Consider the following 12770-nt stretch of genomic DNA (forward strand, 5'->3'; position numbering starts at 1 on the left):
ATACTTTGGCACTCGCGCACCTGTAGAACGGCGCCAAGTCCACCACGCCGTGGCACTTTTGGAACTCCCGCGACTTGAGCCTCTGGCACTCGCGGTGGGCCCGAAACTTGACCTTGACCGAAGCGGGGCAGCGGTAGGACGCGGGCTTGCGCCGGACCCCTCCGCACGCCTCGTCGCTCTCTGCGCGCCACGTCTCCGCAAATTCGTCCGCGTCGAACTTGAATGTGCCGTCTCCGCCGACGGCGTCGTCCCGCTTGTGGCCGTTGTAGTTCCCGCACAGACCGCAGAGGCTGCCTTTCAGATGGGGGGCAGCCACCACCTCCACGAAGCTGTCGCCGTCCCACGTAATCTCCAAGCCTGACTAGGACAAGGAATCCCGGTTAGGGCACAAATCGTCGCCGTCAGAAACGTGCTCGCGCAATCGTTCATCCGCCAACTAAGCCTAGCCTCGCCACCCTAGTCTCACGCAAACAAACCCCTTCCTTCCTTCCTTCAGTCTGCTCGTCATCTTTGTACCCTAACCCGCTACGTCTCAATCGGGGAACTAAACGCACCTGCTCCGGTGCTCAGCTTCAGCAGGTAGCCCTCCAGGTCGACGCGGAGGCCGGCGGACTCGTAGGGCAGGGAGACGCGCGTGCCGTTGAGGCGCACCGTCAGGTGTTGGTGCAGGCCGACGCTCAGGCCGGCCATCTGCAGCTCCACCGATTTGGTCCACGAGAAGGAGCGGGTGCCGCGCGCGTCGTTCTTCACCAGCACCTGGAAGCTGGCTGCCGGGGAGCAGTCGCGAGTCAGCACGTACCGGCAAGTGCCCTGGAAGTTAAAGGTGCGTCCGTCGAAGGTGTTGTAGTGGGGATCCCCGAAAACCGTGCACACTCCAGGTTCTGGGAGACGGAACCAAGGGCTTCAGAGCGGGATCGCAAACGCGGCGATCGGCGGGCCCGCGACGACGGCCCCCCAAAGAAGGAGGAGAAGGAGGCAGCGGTCGCTCCCGTTACGGCAACCGTCATCGCGCGGCACGGCTTCTTTTAGCGCGACGCATGGGAATCGGGCTCTAACCGCACGCGTACGCCGATCTGAGCCGCGGGACAGCGTGCGGAAATGACTACGTCGACATGCTGCGGACGAGCGGTACAAATGTGACCAAAAATCAAGATGTAACTTACTCACTTTCGGTGCAAACCGGACAGCAGCCAGTTCGGTTGAGTATTTTATTCTGTCAGAGACACACAGACAAGCACGTTACGCAGCTGACACACGTGCTCCTCCTGTCAAGAAAAAGAAAAAAAAGAAAACAACACAATACGCAGTACGCTCCTCCTCAGTCTCCCCCGAGGCAGGGACATGGCAAACCCCCCCCCCCCCCCCCCCCCCAAATTCTAGCAAAAACACCAGAATACCTTAAGCAAATTTTTCTTATTTTATCGCACATAAATTGCTGCTACGTTTACGCGTTATCCTCTCCTTCGTCTTACGCGTATTTCGTAGAACGCGTGCCACCTAATACGTGCGACGGCCGTGTCGGGTCGGAACCCAGCGAACCGAATCGAACGCCTTGTTGTCGCTGTACCGCTGTGCGATACCGCGACGTTACAGCGGCCCTCTCCCGGAGATCTTTAGACGATAATATAAAACGTGTCACTTCAGTATAACGGCAAAACGCTAAACGCTTCGATGACTACTCGGCAGCTTTCGACTCGTTCTCCTCCTTGTGCCGCGAGGCTCGATCGTCGCCCGGCTTCGCTCCGATATCCGCTCGGATAGACGTTCCGAGCCGTTCTCGCCACCCGTCGCGGAGCCTCGTCTCCTCTTGCGCGACCGACGTGACGTGGCTACAAATTCGTGACAAAATCCTGGCCCTCTCTCGCTCCCCTCGGTTTTCTCACGAAATAAAGCCGGCGGCGGCGGCAGAGGTCTTCTGTAACGTTCACCCCCGGCTATTTGAAACCGGGGACTCTCTCAGGACCGCGGTCGCTTCTCCTTTTCTTCCTCGGCGCGGCACGGCGCCTTTCCGCTTTCGTACTTTGACGACGACTCGACGCGCATCCCTGCGGAACGGTCGGTGAGGAAGTCCGGAGGCCACCCGCACGCGGCTGCGCTTACCGCTTAGCTCGTGCGGTTAAAGGCTGAACCGGAGTCGATGGAAAGCATTCGCGCGCACGCATTCGGGTCGCCATCGGTATCGCGCGGCGGTTCTCTTCACTTTCCTGTTGCAATAGTAGCCGAGCTAATCCCGGCAGCGTAGCGATCTCCGCTCGCATTCGTTCACAGTCAAGCTTGAGGTGATCCATCACGCGTACTTGTGATCCTTACAGGATCAAAACAGACAACGTTTATGGGAGTACTCAGTCGCCGCCGCCATCTCCTCTATATCGGTGCGCTCGCATGCTCCGCTACGCTTGTTCTCCCAGTGTTGTCGGATGGAGACGACGGCAACGCGGACCGTACCCCGGTCCACCTAATCGTTCGTGACCAAAAGGAATTGCCCCCAGTGCGGTTCCCTACTCCTCGGGGTCGTTGCGACACCGTTCCGAGGCTACGAGCTACCGAACGACGACGGCGGCGCGCAAAATACAAAGTGCTACAATATATCCGCTTCTTTCCAAATGCGCTCCTCTCGAGCCCGTGCCGAACTTTGGCGAAAACCTGCCGTTCCGCCGACGCGCCCGAGTCCCGTCGCTCCTACGGCTCCACGCTATCCCCGGAAAGAGAGATCGCGGTTCGATACTCACCGCTGGGCAGGCCGCGATCGGGGCGCACCGCTTCGGCTCGCACTTGACGGTCCCCCTGACGCACGCGCACAACGTGCAGTTGGCCGACGACCACAGCTCCCCTTCCTGGAAGGACCAAACGTATCCGTCATTCGCAAATCCTTTCCTTGACGGGGACTCCCATCAAACGAGTGCTACTTGACTCGACTCGACCTTCTTAAGGCCGAGTCCTCTTCGCGTCGGTCGTCCCCTAACCGGTGCGTCTTTTAAACATCGCACCGTATTTACCCTTTCCCTACTTTGCTCCTTCCCATCTCCCGTCTCCTAGCGGGATACTAACAGGTAACGCTGGCATTTTAACGCTACCGTTTGCGACTATGTCGCATCGTGGGAAACTAGCTTCTTCTTCAAACTACATTAAAAAGCATTTCGCCAAGGCCACCCGCTAACTTCCTTTCTCTCTCCCTTCATCCCTCCCGCTCTCACCCTGTACACCTTGTTCCCGACCCGGCAGTACTCGACGTCTTCGGCTTTTAGGTAGGACACGCATTCGCCGCAACGCCGCTCCTCGGTCCCGCTGCAAGTTCCGGCCTTGGAGCATCTTTTCCTGCACACCACCGTTGAGTTCTGCGAACGGGATCCATCGAGAAAATACGTTCCCGTCACCTTAAGGCGCTTTTCGCTTCGTCGATCGGCGGATGGAGCCTTCTCCTTAGCGCGACCGCTTTACGGTACGAGACGATACTGATCCCGCCGTCAGATAAAGAAAGACGACGCTCGTCGAGTCTTGCCTTGCAAGTGCAGGAGGTGCAGTTATCGTATTCGAAGGAGGACCCATTTTCATACACTTCGCTGTGGAAGAGACAGCTCCCCAGGGAAAGATCAAACACTTTCCTCTGGCCTGCAACACAAAAAAGCGTTCGCTTCAATTCCGAGACCGTAAAACCGGCGCCCGCGGGCCGGTGAAACGGGATCCGACTCTCACTTACCGAGGCATCTCGGGCAGCACCGCCCCGCTGGAATACGGCTCAGGTGGGCAGGGCACGAAAGTACGGGACACGCCTCCCTCGCGCACGTTGTCCGTCCTCCCTGGCGAGAAACGTGCCACGCGTCATCAAGCGCGCCATAGCCGCAGTCTCCCCGTACCTCTCCCACGCGCGCAAACTAACGCCGATGCGTGCCGCGATCGAGGGACGCCGGTTATCCGAGAAAAGCTTAAAACCTGCACGAGCGCGGAGAACCACCTCGGCCGTTTCTTAACGACGGCACCGAAGTCGGCACGCGGGCAAGCGAGTCCGACTGATCGCCTCCTCCCTCGCTCGCTCGCGTCTCGTTCGGAGCGTCGGCGCGGCCTTCCGCTACAAATTTGTCCCGCGACATATCCGGCAACGCTAACGGGTAAAACGTAGCCTTTTGCCATTAAATGCATTAACCAAACCGTTAAATAAAGAGGGGAGGCCTATTTCTTCTATCGTCGCGTACGACTGCAGCCACCAAAGTCGGCAAAGCGGATGACGGAAAGCGGAGGTCCCGAGCGAAACCGCGGTCCGGCCGGTGTCCGACGCGACGCCTCCGAGCGGTCTCCGCAAAGGCTCCTCGGCAACGGCCGAGCCGCATTTATGTCTTTCGACATTTCTTTACAAAAAACATCAAGCGTTACGGGAAGATAGGAGCGCGACGGCGAGCTAAAAGGGACCGCATCGTGCCTAGAGCGCGTCAAACAAAGACAAACGTTACTCATACATGGTAGCTTCCGCGTGCTGCCATTTCGCAACTGCGCAAATGTAGCTGTCGAAAGCGGGACTCAATTCGCCCGCGTCCCGCTGCCGTCTATCCCCTAGTCGCCGAACGCAAAATCGTCCAAAAAGCGAACCGCCGTCAAACTCTCGGGGAGGAAGCGCGCGCGTAAACAGACGCGGCTTTCCGCTCGTCCGAGCGCCGTCGACCCTCCGACGACGCACCTTCCAATCGCGTGGGTACGCTGGCCCGCCCGTTTATTTTTCCCCGTGTCGTATCAGGAACGTGACCGGAATACGTCATAAAAATGCCGCGCTGTAAAAACATCGCTACCGTTCATTCGTCGACGCGTCGGCTCGGCTACCGCGAAGCAATCCCGTCGTCAATCGTCGTGCCCGTAAAAAAAAAAAAAAAAAAAAAAATATCCGTTTCTTTTTTAACGTCTACTGCGAGCGATACGTATAACATCCACGGTGTTTCCTATAGCGTTCGACAATACTGACGGAGGTACGGACGGACGGCTCGTCTCATCGACGGACGATGTAAACTTACGGTATCGATAAATACAGCACGGTACCGTACAAGTCTTTTATCGTTTTCTTCTTAACGCTTCCGAAGGCCTCTCAAAGGCTTCGACAACCGAGAGAGGACGCGGGAGCGGTACGGTGGCAAACGAGCCGCAAGCGAAGCAAAGAGTATACTGACCGAACAGGAGCAGACGATGCAGGGCTGGCCCTCGGGATGGAACTCCTCCTTCTCTTTGTACAGTCGGCCCTCGAAAATGCAACCTGCAGTTATGATGTAAATGAGACCGGGTTGAACCTTACAAACAAGTACGGGCGGTGCCCCTTAGCGTTACTGCCGCTTACGGTATTCTCGACTCGTGACGGGTTTTGCGGAACGACGCCTCGTCCAGAATCGGACACCGCGCCGAAAAAAGGGGAGACCGGGGGTTGTTCCATTTACAAATACGCTTCGGATGTAACGCGCGAGCCACGTACGTTCCTCGTGCAATTCTTTTCATCGACGGATGCGAAACATCGTCACGGGCTCGAGAGTTTTGTCCGCAAACATTTCGTGAGGAATGGATTGATTAATAAATAAATAAATTTAATTTCACCGACGTTGCGTAGACTGCGTTCGAGTCCCTCTCACCGTTGGAAAAAGCCTATGTGTTCCTTACTGTGCGTTTGTTACTCTTTAACATAGTAGCTCCCTAGTACTTGCATCATTCATACGCCTTCATCTCGTTTCAAATGAAACAAAAAGTTCCGCGCTCCAATTAACGCTCGCACGTGCCATCTGACATTCACGCGAGCGGGATATACAATGACTGCCGTAAAGCTTCACCGAAGCAGTCTGTAAAAATTAAATGAATCTAAAATCAGAGTTTGCACAGATTTTTAAGAGTGAAATTTAAGCACTTTTTAAGCTTGTTTCAAGCACTGAATTCGCTGAAGTAATATTACTTAAAATGACGAAAGCCACCCTCGGTGAGTTTAAACAGGGCCCCTTTAACTAAAAGTATCGAGCTACAAGACTGGAATCCTCGATATGAATACACACACACGTTGCCTGAAACCGCTTGTCCCAAGCGGGGTCACGGCGAACCGGAGCATAACCCGGCAACGGAGGGTGTAGGGGACGCGCCCAGGACGGGACTCGGCCGAACCCGCCGCGCCCCCTCGATACGAATACGACTTATGATTATATTTAGTTTGTGTTTTGCATACTTATTTAATTCTGGTTGTATTTCTGTACATCTGTTGCCAACTGTAGGTTAGGTGACTTTTTTTGCGGGGGGGGGGGGGGTTGGGACAAAATGCCAACCCAATTTCCATAGTATGATTTAAAAATATAGCAATACATAAACCCAAAAACATTTTACCTGACTCTTTCCTGATTTGCACTTAAATCAAATACATTTTGTACATCTTCCTCATCGTACGAAACGAAACGAGACAAAACGCCACTTTGTAATGTTTATTGTAACCATTTTGAAAACAATTAAAAGGGAACAGAGAAAAAAGAATGCACACTTGACTGCTCAAACCATAAACAGTCCTGCAAGTTGGTCCGACCGTACACTACAGTTCATGGAAGCATTTTCAACTCCTTTAGCTTCTCATCTTTTCGACACTTTCTACACCCTCCTCTCTTTCTTTAGCAGCTCTTTGATAGGCCGTTCGATTTTGAAATGGAGCCGAGTTTTCCAGGTTTCTCCGCCTTCTCTGCGCTACGATCGACAGAGGTGTAGAGAACCTGAATATCCTCGGTTATCCTGTTTTTCTTTGCTCGCGCTATCTCCTCCTTCAGTCCAAAGTAATTCATTTAGGCATATGAATTAATACACTTTTTTTCTGCATTACATGGGATGCTCCCTTGCTACTGCAACTGGACTCTACTTAGCATGTCTACTTCATCATTTAACCAAACGGCAGTAAAGAGAACCATCTAGAAAAGCTCTAAGCAGTGAACCCGAGTAACATTAATTAATCGCACGTCTTGGCTTTGAAAACGCTAAAGTTCCGAATCTGAACGTTACCGCCTCTATCACGCGCATACTACGGTGACTTAGCTACGAGAGCTCTACGGCATATCAAAATAACCAATGAGCCCAGAGCTATTTTACTACTCCACACATTTGAGAATTCTGTGACTACATTTTCACTTTTAACATTCACACAATTACATAGCAATTCCATATAAAGAATTTCATCCTTTTAAATAAAATCCTTTCACTGGAATATGTAGCTCTGCGTAACCTGTAGGATGGCTGGTGAGGGCGATTCCGCCATAGCGCACGCGTCTATGTTTTCCTTGCATACGGAACAGAATTCCTTTCCGTCTCTTGTTCCTCGACGCAACCGCAGCTTGTATTTGTCATCTTCCAGCCAGTTATCGTTAAAATGACAGCGAGGCACGTTGTTAACGGAGATAAACGCGCGACAGGCAAACAGGGGCACCGATCGAACGACGAGTGTTTCTCTTTTTTTTTAAGGCGCCTCCGGAAATTAAAAAGACATAACAACTGGCTGGCGGTCTTAGTTACATTTCTAATTACGTGTGACATTCTGTTAAAAAAAAGAGGAAAAAAAAAAAAAAAAAAAAACACCCAACAATTTTCAAGAGCATATTCAAAATCAAGCATTTTCCAAACTTTCAAGGCTCCGCACGATCCTCGTAGAATTAAGTTTCATTTCATCAAGGCTACATATTTTGGTTTTTCTCAAATGCCTTTTATACTTTGATATAGTTTCAAACCTCATTACGTGTACATTACTATCGCTCGGGTGAGTTGTGTCTCACAAACAGGAAATAAAATAATTTCTCTAGTTTCACCCACTAGTGGGAATGATAAAAAGTAATTGGGGAAGAGGAGAGCGAACCAATTACAACATAAAAAACATGTACATGTATATCTCTCCCCCCACCCCCTTGGGTATTTGGTGTTTTTGCATCCGAGAGCGCCGACCTCCGCTTTCCTTTGCGCGCGCTCTTCCGAAGGCTCGGCAGTAAACGGCGAGTATCGTTCAGACGCTTTCGTTTCATTCCAATTACATCTGCGAGACTTCCCGCATTTCCGGCTACGACGATATCGCTCTCAATTTCTGAAATATTCGCCCGTAACATTTTGCGTGCTTCGTGCCGCAATAATTGCGACGGCGCGCATACCTTTCTCAGCTTCACGTTCCTAGCAGCCTGCAACAAATCCCTCTCGCTTCATCGCTAAACGATTCGAGAGCGCCGCAAACTCTGTCTTCCGAAACGACCCGTTGAATCGACACCTGTCCGAAACGACCGAGACCAAAAACTGCACCTCCCTCGTTAGGATTTCTCGCAAAACAGACTTCCTGGAACGCTTTCCTTCAACTCGTCTTCTCTTCAGATTCTAACCGTACCCGATGTTCCTTGCACTTTGCTGACGTTGGGTCCCGCTTCATCGCCTACAAATTGCAAGTCAGCACTACGTGCATTATTCTGACATTTAACTGTCGCGGAACGTTCTCCACCGCTGCCGTTTCGAGGACCGACGACCTCCTCTCGATAATGCGCTTAATTAGCGTTATCCTTGCGAAGGATAAAAATGCTTTGTTCTGACAAGCGACGTGCATTTGCGCGCGTGACTACGGTTATGTCGTTTAAACAAATGCGTTTTTCTTTATGCCTCATTTGTTAGTTTTATCGCAGCCGATGCTGCGGGACGTACAAAAGCATTTGCGGAAGTAACGGAGAGCGGCGTACGCGAATAATTTCGCCGCTCGCTCGGACGGTCCCCGTCCCGCTAAAGGAAGCCGCCCTTACCTCGTCGCTCCCGTCTCTCGCGACCTAAGCCGCAAACGTCCGGCACAAATGTCTTTCTCTCAGCGACACGGCACGTTACCGCTGTATAGGTCAGCTCGGCACAAACGTCCGCATCAAGGGCGACGGATCACGTTTGCACTCACCGGGACAGGATGGGCAGCACTTCTTGGGGTGAATCTTTGGGTTCTTGCAGTGAATGACGCATCGCACCTCCGCCTCCGTCACGACGCCTTCCTGCGAGCACAAGCGGATGAGACGCGTTCGGCGTCGTTGCGGCATCCTCTTCAAAGTCTCCCGACCGCTTTGAAAGGCACCGTTCCCGATACGAGCGGCTACGACGCGGGCGCTAAATTCCACGCTCTATGACGAAATCGTACGAGGCTCCGGTCGTCGCTGCGCGATCGTTTGGGGAAAAAAAAAAAATTTGTGCTCTCTGCCACGGCGTCCCTCGCCGTTTGGTCCCGGTCGAACATCTGCCCTTATCATTCTTTTCCGCGCTTTTCTCCTTCGCTCATCCGTCACCCACGCGCTCCTCTTCCTCTCGGCTCCCCGGCCGCTCGGCACGCAGGGGCGAACCTAGGCTAGCGTTCCTTTTGTCGCTGCTCCTCCCGTTGACGGCTTCCGCAACGGCGCTAAACTTCGGTCCCGCCGGCCAACGACCGTTAAGCCTCCCTACTGTTTGTACGTGGCCCGAAAGCTGCGCTTATTCCTCTGCCTCTCTCTCACGGCACAGCTATTATGCTCAGCTTACTTGTAATATACAGCTTTGGTCATTCAAGTAGCGAGACAACAGAGAGGACAGTTTGGGAGCCCGGACACTATCGGTCGTGACGATAGCACGAGCCGCAGAAGGAGAGGGCAAAATCTCCCCATCCTACGTTCGACGACGACGACGCTGATGATGCCGCCGCCAACCCCCCCCTCACGGCAAAAGCAGAACAGACGCTAGGCAGCGAGGTGGAGGTGGGACACTCTGAGCGGCGACGAATAGCCCATCCCAACAGGCTCGCCTGGCTCTCCTCCTAGTGACTGGCTGCAATAAATCTATGTGCTTCGCTCCTTTTTTTTGCCCGCTCCCCAAAGCGCAACGGGGTAGTGGAAACAATGGACATAAAGGATAAGGCACCCCCTCCCTCCCGGCACGGCACGGCACGTCCAACTCCCGGCAACCTCATCGCCTCCCGCTACCGACCGTGTAATCTCACGTTACCGCTATCTATTTCGTCACACGGAGGACAGGATACGGAATCTTGTCCAAAATGATTCCTTTCCTTTCCCCCGTCGTCCGGTGAAAATGTTATCTCGTTCTCCCATCCGGTCCTATAACCATCCATTTCATTTAGGCAGCACGATACTCTGTAGCCACTGTATCCGCGAGCAACGCGTTTCGCGTAAATCGTTTCAACAACACATTAAGCGCAACGCACGGATTACGTTCTCGCGTCGCGTAAGCCGCGGCGTCCGTATCCCGAATCCTTGCGTGCGCGCTCGCCGATGCTGAACGACGTGGGAAACGCTCATCTTCATCACAGACGCTAGCTGCGAGTTCGCCTCTACCTGACATCTGCGAGTGATGCACGGCTTCACGGAGGTGGTCCACGTCGCAGAGCTGTTGTACGACTGGCCGTCCAGCTGGCAACCTGTGACAAGACACGGTTAATAAACACATCGTGTGGAAAAACATGCCGGGGATGTCTCGTGTTTCTCCCGATGGATGCAGAGGCCCGGAAATCCTTCCGTTGACCGCGTTTCCAAGTACCCGGAGTCGTTCGAGCGCGCAAATATGTCCCGACCGCTTATTTTGCCATCGACCCGGTAATCCTAGTCAACGCGACGCGTGCGTACCGGACAACCGTTCATCCCGCATCGTGTCCGCACCGCTCGCCTTTGTAGGTAACCTTAACTACGGAGGAAAAACAAAGATAATTCCGCGTGGATATCAAAGGTGCACCGCACCCGCTTGGAGCCTCGACCCCCTCGTTTCACGCTCGCACGATCTGCGTCCAAGGTAAGTTCCGGGCTCTCGGTCGTCGGTGGGCCGCCGATCGAAGCGGCTCGTCACGCACGGAACAGCTTACGGTAAAAACATCATCGATGCGGCTCGCCCTCGCAAAATATCCGCTTTCCGCCGAATGCCCCGCGAACCCATCAGCTGCCTCCCGTGCGTCGTGTTTGGGCATCCTTCGTTCCGATGACACGCGACTCGCGCCGTATTCGTCTCTGGATCCCGCGGCACAGTTTCGAAGATTCTTCGGGAGCCCGGGATCTCACGTGGAGCAAGACGGCAAGGGAGAATCCGTTCCGACGCGCAGGGAAAAACGGCGGATGCTTCAAATGCGGAACGCTGAAATTATTTACGCGTAGCATTTCGGCATCGGGACTTACTCGAGCAAAAATATGATTTTGTTTTATAATGACTTTAAAAACACAAAAATTTTTTCTACAGCGATTTCATGTATAATTAATAAGCCAGCCAGCCAACTGCCCGCTCGTCGTTCCAACCCCGGTTCGCAGCACTCCAACAAAGAGGCTAGCGTGTGTCAGCAGCACGCGTAGGCTACCGTCGCACGCGGGCAAACGCGAACGCAAACTACTCGGTTTCGCTCACCCGTTACATCCGCGGCAAGTAGAGGAACGTGTCGTAGGGAGCTCGACTCCCGGCGCCGGGTTTGCCAATCCCCAATCCCCACGCCCCAGCCACCGCCGTCGATACGCGTGTCCCTTAAGCAATACGACGTAAACGGACATTACGGCAGTAAAAAGAGTTGACGCTCGTCGCCGTTTAGTAATAAGGCAGCTCGTTTCACGACCTCGGACGCTACCGGGTTTTGAAGCGTCGAGGCTATTCCGAAGTAGCACGCGTGACACGGCACGGTCGAGTATTTTAAACTCGCTTCTCTCGGCATACGTGTACGTTGAGCGCTCGAAAAAAAAATGGGAAGGCGGTCGGGGTCGTGGACCGAGAGGAACCCCTGCGTCAACGAAGTCATTCCCGCCGGCGAGCTTCCTCTCCGCCGCCAGTTTACGGATCCTCGTCAGATTTCTTTCTTTCATTCATTCATTCATACGGGGGTTTTTCATCGGCCGGTATCTTCCCACCGTGCACCGCAGCTCTTTCCGTCGTCTCGCGGGATAGAGATTCGCCTCCGGAGAAAAATCGCGTCAAGGAACCCACAAGGAGCCGTACCTTTGCAGCGCTCGCAGCAGGCCCCCGTCTGCTTCACCACCAGGGCGCAGTCCTCTGGCGCCGGGACACATTTCTCCTGCTTGCAGTCCGCCTTCCCGTCCTGGTGGAGACGCGAGGAGCAGCCCGTCATCGCTCGGACGGGTCGCGACGCCCGACACCCTCGATACCGTTCGTGTTACAGATCGCTATTCTTTACAGAAGGGATGGCTTCTCGCAAATTCCGGTGGGAAGCCACGGATTTCGCAGGACAACAAATGCCTAAAAACTTACACGTGCACCAAAATGCAAGGCGAGTTTTGCGCATTTCAAATTTCTCATTTATGTACCATGTCCCGTATAAACAGATGTTTACCTAGCTTGAGCATAAAAGCATCTGCCAAGGGACTACTGGAAAAATCTTCTGGGGTGTCCACGTTCTCTGCAGTAATAATATGCGTACGTCAAGTCCACATAATAGCAACGGTGCCAGAGCTCCGTTGCCCTAGTAAAGATGACCCTGGGTCCCGGGTATAACGCCTTAAAAAACTCCCGAGAATCCCATTATACTACGCGGGTAGCTTAGCTAACGTCCCGCCACCCGACCGTGCCCCGCCCCCCGTGCCGCCTCATTTACAAAAAAATCATGGAATCGCCCCTGCCCGTGGTGTGTGAGTGACAGTGTGTGCGTGACCCTTCATACTGTAAGTAGCCTATCTAGCAGCGCAACTCACTTTGGCGAATGGGGTACGTGGGCCGATAAAGCTACGCGGTATCCGTCTGAAGTCGCTTTGGAGAAAAGCATCTGCTAAATAAATACATGTAAAAAGCTGATGTTACATAAATGAATAAATAGA

The 12770-nt window shown here is 53.4% G+C and overlaps 1 protein-coding gene across 4 annotated transcripts in view; it reads right to left on the reverse strand.

Moving 5' to 3' along the window:
- bmper (BMP binding endothelial regulator) overlaps window positions 1–12770 on the reverse strand; it is a 38413-nt gene that overhangs the window by 19175 nt on the left and 6468 nt on the right. For 2 of the 4 annotated variants that reach the window (XM_029254287.1, XM_029254288.1), the window contains 11 exons: window positions 11938–12037; window positions 10308–10390; window positions 8894–8984; window positions 5151–5233; window positions 3698–3797; window positions 3500–3609; window positions 3195–3335; window positions 2730–2834; window positions 1168–1213; window positions 555–881; window positions 21–357 (listed from right to left, as the gene is read on the reverse strand). In XM_029254287.1, the coding sequence (XP_029110120.1) occupies window positions 21–357; window positions 555–881; window positions 1168–1213; window positions 2730–2834; window positions 3195–3335; window positions 3500–3609; window positions 3698–3797; window positions 5151–5233; window positions 8894–8984; window positions 10308–10390; window positions 11938–12037 (1523 nt within the window). Of the gene's footprint in view, window positions 1–20; window positions 362–554; window positions 882–1167; window positions 1214–2729; window positions 2835–3194; window positions 3336–3499; window positions 3610–3697; window positions 3798–5150; window positions 5234–8893; window positions 8985–10307; window positions 10391–11937; window positions 12038–12770 lie in introns of all 4 variants that reach the window. The other 2 variants (XM_029254290.1, XM_029254289.1) reach the window with 2 other exon arrangements.

Source organism: Scleropages formosus, chromosome 8 (assembly GCF_900964775.1).
Source record: "Scleropages formosus chromosome 8, fSclFor1.1, whole genome shotgun sequence".
In the NCBI taxonomy this organism is placed as follows: Eukaryota; Metazoa; Chordata; class Actinopteri; order Osteoglossiformes; family Osteoglossidae; genus Scleropages; species Scleropages formosus.